Here is a 17170-nt window from a genome sequence, read left to right as displayed (position 1 = left end):
TGAGCAAAATTTCCGCCGCCATCCCCAACACATGCACACAGGTATAGGTATACACACATGTAGTATGCAAAACCCAAATGCATTATTAATGGTTCACCACTCTTAACTTTTCCAGTATTTCTCCAAGCATACTTCTCAGACTGGAGGAGACTGCTACCAACGCTTAAAACTGGAACGACCATTTTTGGCTTTTGCTCCTTGTATCAGAGAAATTTAGACCAGCAAGAAGGAAAACACAGCAGAGGACTTGCATGCGGTAAAACACACGCCAGCTGTCTCGTTCACATCAATTCCCCTCTACGCCATGTATTCATGGGCTGCTCGTCTCTGTCTGTGTTTCAAGGGAAGAGAACTATAGCATGCAAAACGCGAAAACAGGAAAAAAAGGGTCAAGAGAACATTGGGGTGTCGAGTAGCTGTGACGTGTAACCCTGTTGATGATGAACAGTAATAGACAGTGAAAACTGAAATCGTTATCTTCAGGAAAACCACCACTACTACATCCACTGCAGAGATGGAAGCTACAAGGCTGAGAAGGGACAGATGCTCAATCTGGGTACCTCACCTCCTGGGATGGGAGGCAGGCATGGAGAAACCAGGCAAGAAGCTAACCAGGCTGTAGAGTGTGGAGAAGTGTGCAAGCCTCTGCCTGCTGAGGGCGCAGCCCGGAGCGAGGTGGAGCAAAGATGTACGCAGGCTGTGGGGGCTACTCACGTGCCAAGTTGAACTTATTTATTCTACCCACTGTCTTCAAAGCTGAGGACTTTACCTGAATGGCCGCTTCAAGGGCAACGGAGTTCAGGTACCTTACAGAACCAAGAAAATAGAAACAGAAGAGCTTCCCTCTGTGTAATTTCTGCAGGGGCAGGTGCACGAGCGCGCACGTTCCATGGCTGAAGGGGAACAGAACTGACTTGTTAGTCCTTTGGCAATCGAGAAATCTTAACCTCAGATTTGTAGCTGTAACGTTCTTAGCAACTGAAGCCAACATGGAACATTTTCAAAGGAGTGCTAATCCAGCCACCGTGTCTGTGGTGGTACGAGAGCAGTGAACCCAAAAGCCTTCGTTCACATTGGGCATCCTAGCTGTAAAAAAGTCTGCTGGTTAAGAAACATACACAAAGCCAGGCGTGGTGGCACACACCTATAATCCCAGCACTAGGGAGGCAGAGGCAGGTGGATTGCTGTGAGTTCGAGGCCAGCCTGGTCTACAAAGCGGGTCCAGGACAGCCAAGGCTACACAAAGTAACCCTGTCTCCAAAAACAAAACAAAAAAACAAAAACAAAACAAAAAAAAACCAAAAACAAAACAAAAAAACAAAAACAAAAACATACACAATGTAAACTGACGTGTGTTTCCAACATCACTGAACTAGGCAGGACACAGCAGAGTCACAGGAATTAATGCTTAGGCCGGCTACTCTCACATTTGTGCCTGCACGTCATGTTCAATGTGGGCGAGCACTGTTGATTTCATTACTGTGAGGTGAAATACGCAAAATGGCCCAGGCAAGCAGCATAGACATCAAGAGAACACAGTGTGCCAATACTGGCGGAATGCGTAAGAAAACACTAGACATCCTCACCAGAAAAATAATAAGGTTAAATAACTAAAATGGAAACAAACCCAATATAGTGATACTGTTTACTCTTCAGGTAACAAGATTATCTGGTTACAAAAATTAAGCATTCTTGTATTTTCCTCTTTGTGAATGCAGTTTTGTCTTAAAAATAATTCTTAAGTTTTTCAGGAATTTACAAATTGGAAATAGGTGTTTTTAACCTGGGTTCCAAGAAAGAAATGATAAATGATAAATTGATTGCTACGTGTTGAAAACACAGAAAACAAAAAAACCATTTTACCTTTTTTTCTTTTAACCAAACAGGTTAGAAGTGTCACATGATGCCCCTTCTATAATTTACATTCTAGAACTATTCCCAATTAAGGGCAAGTAAAATTAGCTTCGTGATTGTGCGTGTGCATGCGTGTGTATGTGTGTGCATGTATGTGTGTGTAATATAAAACCTTACTTTATTTCTCAGAAGACAAATGACAGAAATGAAAGATCAGTAATTATGGAGAGAAGAGCAAGCAAATATTTCAAACTCTGTCATAATAAGACTGAGCTGACTGGAAAAGGTTGGATTTTATACGATGTCACAGAAAGTGAAAGTTGTCACTGTTCTTGGTGATTCAGGTGAACGTACCGAGCACCATCTTCAGATTACCTTGGCTTGTGGGTAAGGACGCTGTGTGATCTGTCTGCGACAGGTCCCCGCAGCTTGCTAGTCCACGGCTGCTCTCTGTGCCTATACTGTGCTATGAATTACGACTCATATAATGTCGTCTAGATCTGCACTGTAAATCTAATTCATCTTCTTTATCCTCTGTGGTTCTTCCAGCATCCCTGGCATGCACAGCTAATTTTTTTTTCTCCCCCAGATAGAATGAATCACTGTGGATTTGAGAGAAATAAATCATCTAGAATCAAGAGCTGGCAAACACAGTGTCAACGTTCTCACTTATGCCACAGTCCCAACGGGAAGGGAGGAGCGCTCTCTCGTCAGAGTGAGCAGTGCCTTCTCCCGGCGGGTCGTGATCGGGAGTTACTTATATCCCAATGACATCAGGAAGGAGTGCAGAGCTGTCTTAAGAGGGTAAAATAAACTCTCTGTGCTCTTCCTACTAGGATTTGGTGTTTGGATATAGGATTAACTGTAATCCCAAAGATCTGCGAAGTGTCCACCGCAAGATCCTCTTGTAGGGGAGATAATTAAAACTATTTATTTACTCCCGTCCAGACTGTCCCACACATGATGGAGCTCTGGCCAGCTTCAGTCAACACAGGCTACACAGATAATCTGCCTCCCAGTGCAAGAACTCTGACCCCAGAACAGAGCAGACAGGGCATGGACGCTGCCAGCAGACAGCAGGGGCACCAGCAAGGAAAGGTATGCAACAGCTCTGCCCCCAGCAAGGAGGCTCTTAGGTCAGAAAAGGCAGAAGCTCTCTGGAAACCTCTAATGTCCCCTCTGAGCTGAAAGCCTGAATCAAGTCAGCGTGTCCGTCTGTTTTCAGGCCTCTGTGGAAATGCTCATAGGAAATCCGAGTAAAACCACAATACTATTTCTCACTGTATATATTAAAGCTTTACCTCTAGATCCCCGTGAGAAGTCACAAACTCAACCAAGTGGTTTTGTTATTACTTTTGGATTTTATCACGTAACAGAGAAAATGTGCTGCTAAATATTTGACAACGCACGGCACTTTATTGCTCCGGTCTAGGTAACTTGAGTTAGATAATGATTTTGGCATCATTTAAGACAACAAATGAAGAACGAACTCAATTTCAAGCAGTTATTGCAGAAATGTACTGTGCGGCCCCGGCTGAGCTCCTGGTGAAGTGGTTTCCTTAAATACTAAGGACTACACTGTGCACAGAAGGTAACTGGGTACATGCCTGGCTGGACCCAAGGCTGAAGACACTTTTCTCCACACAGTACACTCTGACCCCACGGGCAGCTTGCATCAGACACAAGTGAATGAAAGCTCTCAAATAAGCGATTTTTATTCCTATCCATGATTGCAGACATTTACAAAACCATAACATCTGAGTTCACCTTAAAAAATAACTTATATAAAGCAGTGATGTACACAGCACAAAATAGTTCAGGGAGGGGCAGGAGCAACCTTTAATAATTAAAATGTAAACGTGAAAAAAAAAAAGGATGGAATAAAAGTCCCTACTTACTTCTACTTAAGATGTCATGTGATAATATCTTACAATGTCCCGTGGGCCAATGCTCGTATGCGTATATGTGCGCACAGCTCTGCATATACGATACGTCCTCTTTCCCACACATATACACACACAGAGAATCATTTGCAGTTCAGTTTAGGCAATGCTAGTGTGCCACTGCGTACAGTTGTTTGAATCACATTTGGACCCGCTTTCTTCACAGAATCGGGGAGAGAGCAGGAACTAAACGGTCGGTTTGGGTGACTGAGACCCTCTGTTTCGCTGTACACTGATGAGTAGGTTTCTTCCGCGGTAGCTCTGTCAAGGGCAGACTCGACGATGGCTCTCATGAGGAGACGTGGTAATGGATCACACACTCATGGTCATGCTGGGGGAGTACTACAAGGACAGAGGAATCCAGGGTTAAACAGTGTGTCCCCATGGTGCGACGGCACAGAGGACAGACACGAATTTTAGTTTCTATGAACATTTATGCATGCTCCTTTAACCTCGGGAAAATAAGGAACTGTAACGAGGAGGTTTATACGGCTTTACTTTGTTGTGAAATTTCAAATTATTTCCTTTACAAAGTCTGATTTTTTTCTCCCCCAGGACCAAATAGCTACCTAGTCTTCAGACATGCTTACTGGCCAGATTAGGATTTTTCAGACCCTTGTAACAATCTGGGCAACTCGAATCCAAGGATGAGCCACGGTGAAGAGAGTCTGAGGCCTTTGCTCTGTGTAGCTGAGTGGACAGGGGACTTCCCTGGACACTCCTTCAGTCTTCTCATCTTTACAACTGTCTTTCTGACAAGAGCAAGGAATTCGGGGAGGTCAACCATAAAATCCTTTGACTATCCAGTTGATTAGACACACAGCGGGTTCTCAGTATGTTTACAGTGTAAGGAAGCATGAGCAACTGCCAGCTCTGCCGAGTCTCATGGGAACACCAGATGCTCTGGTGTGAGTTAGCATAGATGCGTCATACACACTATACATGTACACATGCACACACACGCATGTACACACACACACACACACACACACACACACACACACACACACACACACACACCCAGGACTCCAACGTCAACTCAGTGCACAGAACAGGGCCTCGGCATAACAGTATGATGAAGCTGACAAGCGACAAAGGGCGAGGCTGCCATTGAGGACAGCACAGCTCTAGATCACCCGAGGAAAGACAAGCACCTCTAGTAAGTGGTAACAGTCTACGGATGAGAATGGTTTCTACATTCAAATAAAAATGTAGACCTTGCAGTATTTTAATGTTTGATGGGAAACCTGCAAAAACAAAACAAAACAAAAACAAAAAACAAAAACCCTTCAAAGGGCCATTTCTCAATGTTCTACTAATGACAGCACCTCTGGATGAGAGGTGGGTAAAGCCCGAAGGACAGGCTCCACACTGGAGAATCCGCTAAGCACCCGTGCAGTGTGGGCAGTGGGATGTTACTTTTTTAGAAAGTTGGCAGACAGGGGAAAGTATGGGGAATGTTTTGGGATGGACTGCAGGCAAGAGCTGAGGGGCAGGTGAACTGAAGAGAGGGGTCCCCAGGTGAGCGCATGTGTGACAGGGGCTCACCTGGCAGTCCTATAAACCACAAGTCATCAGGGCGCTGAGGACATGAACAGAAGAGGAGGGCGAGGCTGGTCAAAGGGTGGCTGGATTGTGACAGGTGTTGTTAACTCTTTAAACACTGTCTATGCCAAGGACAGTGTCTATGTCAATCTACTTGTCAGTGAAGAGCCTTGAGCTTTTGGTATGAGGAAGCTAAATTTTAACTAAGTTTAAGTTTTAACTGACTCCTTTGTTGGGTAATATGGAACACTGGGCAATAAAAAGGAAGGGGGCAGAGAAACAATGTAACTGTATTATAATTTCAAAGAATAAAAAAAAAAAAGAAGAATGCATTTTAACTAAAAAAATAAATAAATGAATGTAGGATGAAAAAAATCAAGACAGAAGCAAAGAACTCCCCATCCATCTTATGCAAGAAATTCTTGGAGCCACATTGTGTTGAAATGAGAACACAGCCCATTCTGTGGCAATGTGACCCATAAGGTTTCCCATCACCAGTAACCTCAGCATGCTGCAATCTATCACTCACAGCCTGAGACTAAGTATCAGTCACATGATATAACTACATATACAGTTATAGATAAGCTACAGAATACAGTCATATTCAGAAAAAAAGAACAAACAACAAGATGAGGGCGTGTCTCTCCAGCGGAACAGGCACAGAGGAATTTTACCATGCTTTCAACAGGCTTTGTAGCTGCTGTGAGAGTAGGGAATGCACCAGGTGTGGTGGCGCACGCCCGTAATCCCAGCTCTTGAGGAGGCAGAGGCAGGCGGTTAGCTGTGAGTTCGAGGCCAGCCTGGTCTGGGATTGTCCCCCCTGCGGCTCAACAGAACCTGTGAGGATGGGGCGTTCTACTTTGTCCTAGCCAGCGGAACAGGTCCCATATGCATGTGGCTGCTAAGGTCTTGAAACGTCGTAGCTACTGAAGGTTCAGAAGTAAAAATTTCCATGTGTTTAGCTTTATGTAAATATCTAAATTGCACGGCCAGATCCCCAGCATTCTTTTAAAGTAAAGGCTTTGCGGTGTGCTGCTGTGTCAATGACCTAAAAGCACAGAGTAGGGTGGTTCCCTGCAGAGCCTTCAGAAAACTTCTCCGTAAAACTCCAGGGACCCTCCCACCGGAGGTGTAGCTGGGCAATGTGCATTTAAGACGTTCTGGAAACCTTTCCTCCTAAGTACCATTCCAGCTCAGTGGTATGTCACATAATGTGAGGGGAAATTATAAAATACTCTCCATTGTAGCACACATTGCCCAGTATGCACATGTGCGCTCGCTCTGCTGTCAAGTGTTATCCCTTTACACTAACCGTTGCTAAACTGTGGTGGACAAAATGTCTTTAGAAAACTTACAGGAAAGAAAGAGGTTGCTAGTATGTCAGGAAGTTAGAAGCAGCCCATGGAAGAAACTGAGGGAAAAGAAATCAGGAGCAGAGAAGCCGAGGGTCAGGCTCCGTCAGAAAGGACTGAGACATCAGCCCCAAGAAATGAAACTCTGAGAATTTGTGAGAATCTAATGAAGTCTAACTTCTGGGTAGCACACACAGTGCAGGATGACACGCTGCTGCCTCCGGCACAGAGCAGCACAGTGTACGCATGTGGGCATCCCTGGGCCACGTGCCCCATGTTCCTGTAAGGCTGCAGACTGCTCACCGTCAGTTCCTATTACTGAAACTCTTTCAGGAGAATGAAACTAAAGGGATTATAACATTCTAGGCAAGTTCCCAGAATGCAAGCAGAAAGGAGCATTTCCCATGGATCACTTTTTTCGGGTGTACTGAGGAAGTGGCTGACACTTTCCTAGAAGCAGAGTGCGTGTTGAATGGACCGCCGTGTTGAGAGGCACACACTCTTCCTGGTGTATGGCGCTGACTCACACCCGCATGTCTGCTGTGCTGTTATGCTGACATACAATGACACACTGTAAGGTCTACACCACAATGCTGTGATCGCAGGTCGTACTGTCTGGAACTATTTAGATAGTCCCGTTCCCCTCAGAGAATAAAATGGCCCTTTAGCTTTTGACAGCACTGTTGTCTGGCTGAGGGAAAAGAAAAGTAGAACGGAAAGCTATTATTTTAAACAGACACCTATTTTATCCGTTTTTGAGACAGTGGGACCTACTGTGAACCTGCGGAGTCTTTTCCTCCTCGCCACCTAACTAATGCTCCACAGAATCCGTTAGACATCATCCAGTGTGCTAAGGGTACCTTAGACCACACCATGTCCTAAGTCTCGGTTTCTATAAATATCTTATTTTCATAATAAGAAATAAAAAATAGTTCTGCTCCTCTAATTATGACGTGAAATAACTTAATGCTTACGTGACCACGTAAGGAACTTGGGCTTGCATGGCTCGCTGACAACAGCAGAGGTAGACAATGGAGGAGAGGTGGAGAGCTGTCCACCAGCTTGTCAAAGTTTAATACCACTGTTCTGATATCGCACCTGCTCACCTGACTATAGACTAAGGTTACAGGGAAACATTTTCCCAAATCAATGTAAGAAGAATTAATCCAACTGTTTTCTTCTCTTTTGAGAACTTTTTTTTTGTATCAGCACCATCAAATCCTCCGACTTTTACAGCGTGTGAACACTAGGGGGCAGCTTTGTTTCCCGAAAGAAGGAGTCTTGTGCCTGTTGCTCTGCCAGTCACGTTTGCAGTGCTGGCTTTGTGGACGTAGGCATTTTTGCTTTGATATAATTAAATGAAGCAGGATGAAGGAGGAGAGCGGGAAAAGACTTGGTCTACAGTGGACACTAAATAGCTGTTCTCTCTTTCGCTGGCCTTCTGTCCTTCAGCCTCCAGGGAAGGGAACGCTGCTCAAACACATGCGCTTTCAGTTCTGTGTCTTCAGCTCCAGACTTGAACACCTGGCCTGGAATTTCTGGAAGGCGGCAATGCTCACCACTCCACCACCAACGCCACGCCATGAGCTGGAGTTTCTGAATTCGCTAGATAGTCCCACATTTTCTCAGTTATTTGACAAGTGAAGCTACTGGAGACGCCTAGTGCTTGCACTTCCCTGTATCCTGGGTGTGTCAGCAAGGAGCTCCTGCCTGTCTTCCCCTCTCCTTCCACTGCTTGGTCTTACGTTAAAACGTATAAACAACATGAGTGGAAATGTTTACATTCAGGTAGTGCTAAGTGCATGCAGGGGGTTTAAAAACAGCACATGGAGCCGGCAGGGGAACCTGGCCGTGGGGGACAGGGAAGAATTGGAGGGGAGGGCATTGGGAGGGGACAGATTGAATAAAAAATGCATTCTATGTGTGTATGAAATTCTTACACAATAAAAACCATGGTTCTCTGAAGAAAGCCACAGATAACAGAGACGGCAGCTACCGTGAACTCTCCTCACTGGACAGACCAGAGGACTGAGCACAGACTCACTCCTCCCGCCTGCAGTAGCTGTCAATCACTCTTTTCCCACCCCAGGGTGCTTAGTCTCAGGGTGCTCAGTCTCTGGCTACTATCCACTTATTTTTCTTTTGTGACCTGCCCTGCTGGGGCCAGAGAGAGGGAAGAGGAGAAATCAGAAAGTGTCGTTTTCAACTCTGCCACAGTTTTACTTAACACCGAACCTCCTTTTGTGTTCAGGGCAGCTCCACTTGGCCAGGAGACCCAGCTGCTCTCGGCTACTCCCACTCTAAGTGCTGGACCACCCAGGACAGGCTCTTGTGCAGGACACAGCCTGCTGAGATTTAAGGATGAGCAGGGTTTATCCTGCTCACAGCTCTGCTCCCCTTGAAGGGCTTTCTGAATTTGTGTCCCTTTCCAAGGGTTAAGAAACGGTGACACTAACAAATATGAGAAGCAGGAAGAGAGAGAGAGGCTGCCTCTTGTCTGGGCCTTTGGTTAAAGCTGTGTGAAACTAATTTCAAAAGGTTTACTTTCATTCCCTAATTAATGACTCCTCTTACCTTTGAAATACCCAATTTACATCAACCCCAGCATTTATTTAAAATATTTTAATTTTAAAAGTGATATAACAATTACTTATATTTACAGATTACCATGTTATACTTTCATGCTATATTGTAGAAAATTCAAGAAGGGCTAAACATGTCTATGTAAATAATGCATTTCCTGCGGTGGGGACACCACGGTCCTCCCTCCTGGCCTTTGTGGAACGCACTGTACATTGTCATTTACATCGTCATTATCTCTGTGCTCGGCCCCTTAGTGCCTCTCCACTGCCTTTCATGCTCCATAGTCTGGGCTCACAGCTTTACACACCATGGCTGGTGATTCCTGGTGGAGCCATGGAACCAAATGTGGGGGAGGGGTGGGCAACAGTAACATTTTTTTTTCTGAATATACAAGTAACCAAAAATTAATGCAAAAGCAAAAGTGTGATGAATGTGGAGTAGGCCTGGCGGTGTCCTGGTGTGATGGATGCACTGTGACGCTTACCGAAGCCATGGTTTTGAGTAGCCATGTGGACTTTTCAGTGCCACCACACCAGCCAGCAGCTCAGTGCAGAGCAAGGCAGTTGTATGCTTTGAAGTGGTTTTTTTTGTTGTTGTTGTTTTTACCATATATACAAAGTTTTCCGCTTTTATAGAGACAATAACTTAATTATAAAAAACAAAACATTTAATCCTTGCCTCCAGGCGTTGTTACTTACTAGCATGTACATATGAAGCTGGGTTACCTTAGGGCAGTGATTATCATGTGAGAATTTCTGAGTTAAAAAGTGCTGTTTGAGTTAGTGACTTTAGGTTGCTAAAAACAATTAAATGGACTTTTTCTTGATTTTTGACAGACTTCCAACAATTTATGAGATGATCCTAACATACATCAGTTATCTTCTATGACACATGTATGTGAAGGGCATTTTGAGCATTGATGACTATAGAATAAAAATACTAATCAACTCTGAAAAATAAGATTTCCTATGTCCTTTAGTGACAAACATTCAGCCATATCTTCTCTATGTAAAAACACATGTGACAGCACTTGGCAGGGAAAGGCAGACAGATCGCTGTGAGTCTGAGGTCAGCCTGGGCCACACAGAAGTCGCAGGTCAGCCAGAACTACACAGAGAGACCTTGTCTCAAACACACACACACACACACACACACACACACACACACACACACACACACACACACACGAACATTCATTTTATGAGATTTTGTGTTTAATAAATTATTTTAAAAAGTGTGTACCAAAAAACTGTTTTAAATGTATTTCTTTATGACTTGATACTAGTACGTACCTGATTTGTGCTACATCTATTTTGCACGTATGTGGCTGGGGCTGCAAGTGGAACTTTAAGGAGCCCATCACAGCCAGCATCTGAGCTGATTCCAGGGCTGTGTGAGGCCACTCAATGCTGTCTTTTATGTCACTTAACACACTGTCCCCTGGTTTGGTCAAAGTTGTTGTATCGAGTGGCATTCTATTACACACATGCTTTATATTTTATCAATTCATAGCTTATTTCATTCTTTTGCTGTCAATAGTGTGTCATATTAGTCTGACATACGATCTACTCATGTGACCATCTGTTAGAGGAGCTGCACTCTTCAGGGACAGACACGTTATAGTCCCCATGCTAGAACACTCTGCTCCTTAGTCTGAAACTGTGCATACAGCACAATCAACGAACTGAACTGACTTGCACATATCTCATTAAGTTACATTATGTTACTGCTGAAGAAATGAAGGGAGATCAATGTCTCTTATTAGATAAAGTGAGCATTGCGAATGACTGACCTGTCCACGTGCCTGAGGTACTCCAGTGACCAAGGCTCTAAGAACCTAATTCCTCTAACTCATATGTGACCAAGACGGTGTGGCGCCTCCTGCTTACTCCCCGAGAGCTCAGCTTCTTGCATGACTTTATCTGCCTTCTTTGCCCTCACCAATCATATAAGCAAAACAAAGTAGATGTCTGAAAGAAAACTTTTTTATAGTCTAGACTCAGGGGCAGCCCTATTTCCAGCAGAGGATACAGGACGAGACCAAGAAGCGCAAGAGTCCATGGAACACCCAAGCCCGGGCTCCATGTTAGCACCCGCCACTCTGTACTGAAGTAGACTGCTGTATGCCATGGTGACGATCTCCGGTGGTCATAGCTCTGGCGAGGGCTCAGCCGGGCAGCGTGGCAGCAGGAGGTGCCTGTGTATCTTCTGTGGTCTGACAGACCCACGGGTCATACATAGATAAAGCTCACTTGGGCTCTTAACCACTTTGTTCTATGATCCAACTCAATGTTTCCAGCACAGAACGGCCCTTGACATCACTAATTGGGCCTCATCATGCACCTACCCCCAGCCTGACTCCCAAAAATTCTAAGTCCATTGAGTTTTGAGGGGACTCTAGAAAACTTAAAAAATATATATCCTTAAGTGTTTCTAGAGTGGAATGACAGTTGTTATTATTATTGCGTTGCATAGTAACTCTTTGAGAAGGGCGCCATTTTGTCTCTATTCATGCCAGTGTCCAGCATAGTGCCCTGGAGCACACAAGTGCTTAGGAATTATTTGCTAAATAAACAAATTAACTTCATAACTTCACCTTTTGTCCAGTCTGCATCTATGAACTCAACCTACAACCCTATAATAGCATTTAAAAAATGCCACAGGCTTGTCCATCTGCCGTGTTTGCTGGACTACTGGACATCCTAATGACTGAGGGTGGCATTGCCCCAAAGAACCTGACTACCCTAACCAGCTAGGAGTAGATACAGAGAACCATGCCCTCCTCTCCCCACTTTCTTTCTCTCCTACGTAATGTTGAGGGGTTGGTGGAAGGGGAGGTAGAGGCATAAGAATCCAAAATGAAATAGATTAAAAGGGGCATAACACATGACAATGGATGCTCTCTACAAAAAAATGAGTATTACAGTTTCAGTAACTGCACATAAATTAAAAAGGTCTCTTAGATCCTCCACCGCCCCCCATACAATTGCACTTGAAGATTCTCCTGACTTTTAGAAGATCAACATTTTGAACACTGTATAAGCATCAATAACAACAGCTCTGAGCATCTTCCTAGATAGCAGAACTCAATATTACCAGTGCAGAGCGACACAGTCGAGGGTATACTTACACTCTCACTCTGAAAAGGATTTAAGAAATTTCCCCCCATTTCACCATCATCCCTTGGAGTGCCCGGCTGGTTACTCAGGCTCATATTATTGGGAGAATTCTGCAAACAAGATTCAGAAAAGAAGTTATTGTTGAAGATTTTCATTTCCTTTGTAGTGCCTCAAACACCGAGTCTATTATACAACACAGGGCAGCATTGCCAACCTGCTTCTCCCTTACACTTGACGTCGCCCTCTGCACCAGAATGCGAGTTAACACTTTTGCAAATCCAAGTTTGAAAACAAGCAAAAGCCCCAAATAATCCATGACAACTATTTTCTTACTCCCAGAACCGATGTTTATTCAAGTCCCCATCCTCAGTTTATAGGGTTTTGAGAACTCTAGGGAGTTAAAAATAAAGGAAAAAGGTTCCCAGCAGGAGGCTGATGAAGAGAGCCTACCCATGCATGAGGCACGATGGAGGCTAACTCCCTTAGTAATTTTACTAATCAGACTTTGAAATGTCACTGCTTTAATAGACATCTCCCTTTAATTCTTTGTGCACTTTAAAGATAATGCTATTTCAATTATTTGGATGTGAGTCCTAAGGAAGAAAGGAAGATCACTAAGAAGGAGAGAGGCACCTTAGGTCTGGGAAACTTAGTGTGCTGGCAGAGAAGAGCAAGGGACCGGTGACCGCTGCAGAAGGGCCCTACTGCTGGTTTAGCAGGAGGGTTCCTAAGAACTTTCTTCAAGACAGAGCAGCTGCTCTTAGCAATCAGCACCAAGTTACCGAGGCCTTTGTAAAGCCCTGTGTAAGTTTGTTCTCCATATCTTTAACTACGCATGCTACCTGCTGGTTCACACCAGTAGGAAACACACAGCGCCATATAAATCTTGTTTATTACAGCCCTACAATGGTGGCTGAAGGAAGCATTTAAAATTACAATTTATTAAGTTTAAAAACTCAGGAGCAAACATTTTGTTATTTTAAATGGGAGAAAGATTTTTAGATTGTTTTTGCCCTGAACCATATGGCTTGGAATTTTTTTTTTTAAAAAAGAAAATTGCTTACAAGATTTTGATTTACTAAAGCAAGTCCTATCAGCAAACACGCAAGTTTTATGAGTGAGTTCCTTGAAGAACACATGCTTTCTAAGAATACAGGTAGCCTGTGAGCAGAGGCAGGCAGATGAAGTGATGTAAATACAGCTCCTGGCTTGTCTCACTCCCCCTGCAGGGAGGGACCCCTGCTGGGGTCCTCGCAAGACCAGAGGAGTTCTAGCTGCCAAGGGCTCAGAACCAGACTTCCACAGCAGAAGGAGAATGCTATCATCTCTGGTAAACTTTTCTGCTGAAGACGTTAGTTACCCACAAATACAGAAGTAAACCTGATGACTCCATTTCCTTTAAAATTGTCATTAAATGCATTATCTTAGTCATTGTGTATTGGGGCTGTTTATTAAATAGGAAGTTGTGCTTTGAAAGCGGGGATGACATGGCTGACTGTGGTGGTTCTCATGAGAATGGCTCCCATAGGCTCCCGTATTTGAACACGTGTTTCCTAGTTGGTGGGTGGTTTATAAGGAGTAAGGAGGTGTGGCTTTGTTGGAGGTGGGTCACTGGGGGTGAGCTTTCAGCCCACGTCAGCTATGGCTCCACTGCCTGTCCCACTACCTGCTGCCACGCTCCGTCGCTTTGGAACAATGGGGCCTGAATTAAACACTTTTTTCTCCACGTTACCTTGGTTTTGGTGACTATCGTAGTCATTGAACGGTAACTAAGGCACTTATTTAGTTCAAAATAGAAATACTCTCTTCCTCCCAGTGCCATATTGAACTCGAGTTGGAACAGGTGAGTCTGGTCTCAAAATGGAGGGCCATGACCCAAAGGAACCAGAAGCTGAGGACTCTGAGCTTTGAAACCACAGGTGGTAACTTAAGAGAACATTTTGAGAAATGGGGCACACTTACAGACGGCGCGGTAATGAGAGACCCCCCAAACAAAACATTCCAGGGGTTTGGCTTTGTGACCTACTCTTCTTGTGTGGAAGAGGTGGATGCTGCAATGTGTGCTGGGCCACACAAGGTTAATGCGTGTGTGGTGGAACCAAAGAGAGCCGCTTCTGGAGAGAATTCTGTAAAGCCTGGTGTCCATTTAACGGTGAGGAAAATTTTTGTTGGTGGTATTAAAGAAGACACAGAAGGATATAATCTGAGAGACTGCTTTGAAAAGTATGGCAAGACTGAAACCACAGAAGTTAAGGAGGACAGGCAGAGTGGAAAAAAAGAGAGGATCTGCTTTTTGTAACTTGTGATGGTCATGACACAGTTGATAAAATTGTTGTTCAGAAATATCACACTATTAATGGGCATAATGGTGAAGTGAAAAACGCTCTTTAGAAGGAGAGCCTTTCTTCCTTTCTTCTTTATTTCTTTAGATATAAACAAGAGATTCAGTCTGCTGGAACACAGAGGTTGTGGAGGTGGATCTGGAAACTTTGTGGGTCCTGGAGGAAATTTTGGAGGTGGTGGAGGCAACTTTGGTGGTGGTGGAAGGAGAGGCTGTGGTGGTGGAGGTGGTGATTGTAGATATATTGGATTTGGAGGTGATGGTGGCACGTACGGTGTTGATCCTGGTTACAGAGGTAGAGGAGGCTATGGTGGTGGTGGACCAGGGTATGGAAACCAAGGTGGTAGATATGGTGGAGGAGGAGGATGTGATGGTTACAATGAAGGAGGGAATTTGGTGGAGGTAACTATGGTGGTAGTGGGAACTATAATGACTTTGGAAATTACAATGGACACAGCAATCAGATTATGGACCCAGGAAGGGGCCGGTTTTGGTGGGAGAAGCTCAGGCAGTCCCTATGGTGGTGGCTGTGGATCTGGTGGTGGAGGTGGTGGCTATGGTAGCAGAAGGCTTTTAAAAAGCAGCCGAAATAGGCCACAGTTCTTAGCAGGAGAGAGAGCGAGGAGCTGTCAGAAAAGCTGCAGGTTGCGTTGGGACAACTGCCCCGAATGCATTAGAGGAACTGTAAACATCTTCCACAGAAGGAGCAATGATCCACAGTCAGAAAAGTTACTGCAGCTTAAGCAGGGAACCCTCCTTGCTCAGGACTGTCATAGCCACCGTCTGCAACAAGTGCAGCTGTTGAGGAATGCAGTGTGGTGTCAGTTAGATGTACCTTCCTGAGGTCTTCTATCTGTTCAGCTTTTTCTTTTTCTTTCATTACATCAGGTACATTGCCCTGTAACTTGTGGTAGTGGAACCAGGAATAAAAAATTAAGGGATTTTTAACTTTTCAATATTTGTGTAGTTCAGTTTTTCTACATTTTAGTACAGAAACTTTAACAAAATGCAGTTTTGAATGTGTTTTCTTGTAAGTTAACAAGTAAAGAAGATCATTGTTAATGACGAATTTGTATGAATTTTGCTAAAGTTAACTGTAAAGAAAACCTACTGACTTGCAACGGAAGGGGAATCTATTCTCCTCATTCCCAAAACCATGATGAATGGGAAAGAATAGAAATTTGTATGTTTGCAAAGTGTGTTTTAGGTAAATAGGATTGGGTAATAAAAACAGCATATTTGTGAATTTAAGATTATCTTCAAATGAAAAAGATCTCAAAAGCTCAAAACAAATAACAAACACCAAACTAGAAATCCAAACTTTGTGCAGGGACTTTCTTTTAACATTTGGGGTGATTTAGGTCTCTGTTATACTTGTTTCACATGTCCTTTTTTATTCTAAAAGTTTATCTAACTTCAAGCATGAGTCCTAACTCAAGGTGTTGTTTTAATTTTAATCAGTTAATTGGTATTTTTTAGTCCTGGTATTTGAATTTATAGCCTTGTATAATGCTAGGTAAATGCTCTACCCCTTAGCTGAACCCGTAGGCCCCAACCTATCAATTTGGTAAGACTTAGAGTTAAAGATAACACACTGCTTCTTTTTGATAAGCAACACTTCCATGTCACTATTTCTATTTTCATGCAGTATCTTCATAGCATGGTGGCTCAGACTAGCAGTGCCTTTTCTTTTTTAAGGTGAGGGATATATAAATAAGCTGAAAGAAATTTTAAATGAACAACATAGCATCAACCACGGGAATATCAGATCTTGACACTTGCTCCTTCTAGTCACTGGACCTTGTTTGAAACGTTTAAAACGATAAGGACAAAGGTGTTTTATCTCAAGATTTCTCTGCAAATCATTGTCAAAATGCCATGAGTTCCTCAATGTGGAGGATTAAAGAAACCGAGCTGCACACAGTCACAGTAGCAAGATGCAGACGCAGGCAAGCAAGCCCTGACAGGGAAGAAGGAGCACGGCAGAACTCAGGAAAGGATTGTCTTTAGCTGTTTTCATCATGTTGGTGACATTTTAAAAGTTTCAGCGCATTGGTAACCTGCTGTGTATTTCTACTCTAAGATTTAGCTTTAAAGTATAATTCAGATTTTACTGATCCCATATTCAAGGTTTTCTATTATGTTCCCACTTACCTTTTCTCTAAGTTTGAAAGAAATCCACATAAATAAAATTACACACAAATATCCTCTGGCTAGAACGTTTATCTCTCTTAAACTCCATTTATTTTTACAATAATAGTAATAGTAATTATTATTATTACTACTACTACTACTACAATTATTGTGTGTGTGTGTGTGTGTGTGTGTGTGTGTGTGTATGTGAGTTGTCACATGCATGTAGGTGTCAGATACAACTTTCCAGAGTCACTGTTCTCACTCTCCCTTTACCTAAGTTCTGCGGTCAAACTCAGG

At 43.6% G+C, this 17170-nt stretch overlaps 1 protein-coding gene and 1 pseudogene across 12 annotated transcripts in view; one reads left to right on the top strand and one right to left on the bottom strand.

Moving 5' to 3' along the window:
• Positions 1–3544: 3544 nt before the first annotated feature.
• The window catches only part of SSBP2 (single stranded DNA binding protein 2), a 246434-nt gene continuing 232808 nt past the window's right edge, over positions 3545–17170 (bottom strand). For all 11 annotated transcript variants that reach the window (XM_084801335.1, XM_084801329.1, XM_084801332.1 and 8 more), the window contains 2 exons: positions 12408–12506; positions 3545–4139 (listed from right to left, as the gene is read on the bottom strand). In XM_084801335.1, the coding sequence (XP_084657461.1) occupies positions 4110–4139; positions 12408–12506 (129 nt within the window). In that variant the 3' untranslated portion in view covers positions 3545–4109. The remainder of the gene's footprint in view (positions 4140–12407; positions 12507–17170) is intronic.
• Positions 14257–16873, top strand: LOC311608710 (heterogeneous nuclear ribonucleoprotein A3-like; annotated as a pseudogene). Its single transcript has one exon. The product of its transcript is annotated as a heterogeneous nuclear ribonucleoprotein A3-like (transcript).

This window comes from Acomys minous (genome assembly GCF_964271855.1).
Source record: "Acomys minous genome assembly, chromosome: 11".
Lineage (NCBI taxonomy): Eukaryota > Metazoa > Chordata > Mammalia > Rodentia > Muridae > Acomys > Acomys minous.
Note: the sequence above shows the minus strand (reverse complement) of the source record. Positions and strands in the feature narration are given on the sequence as shown.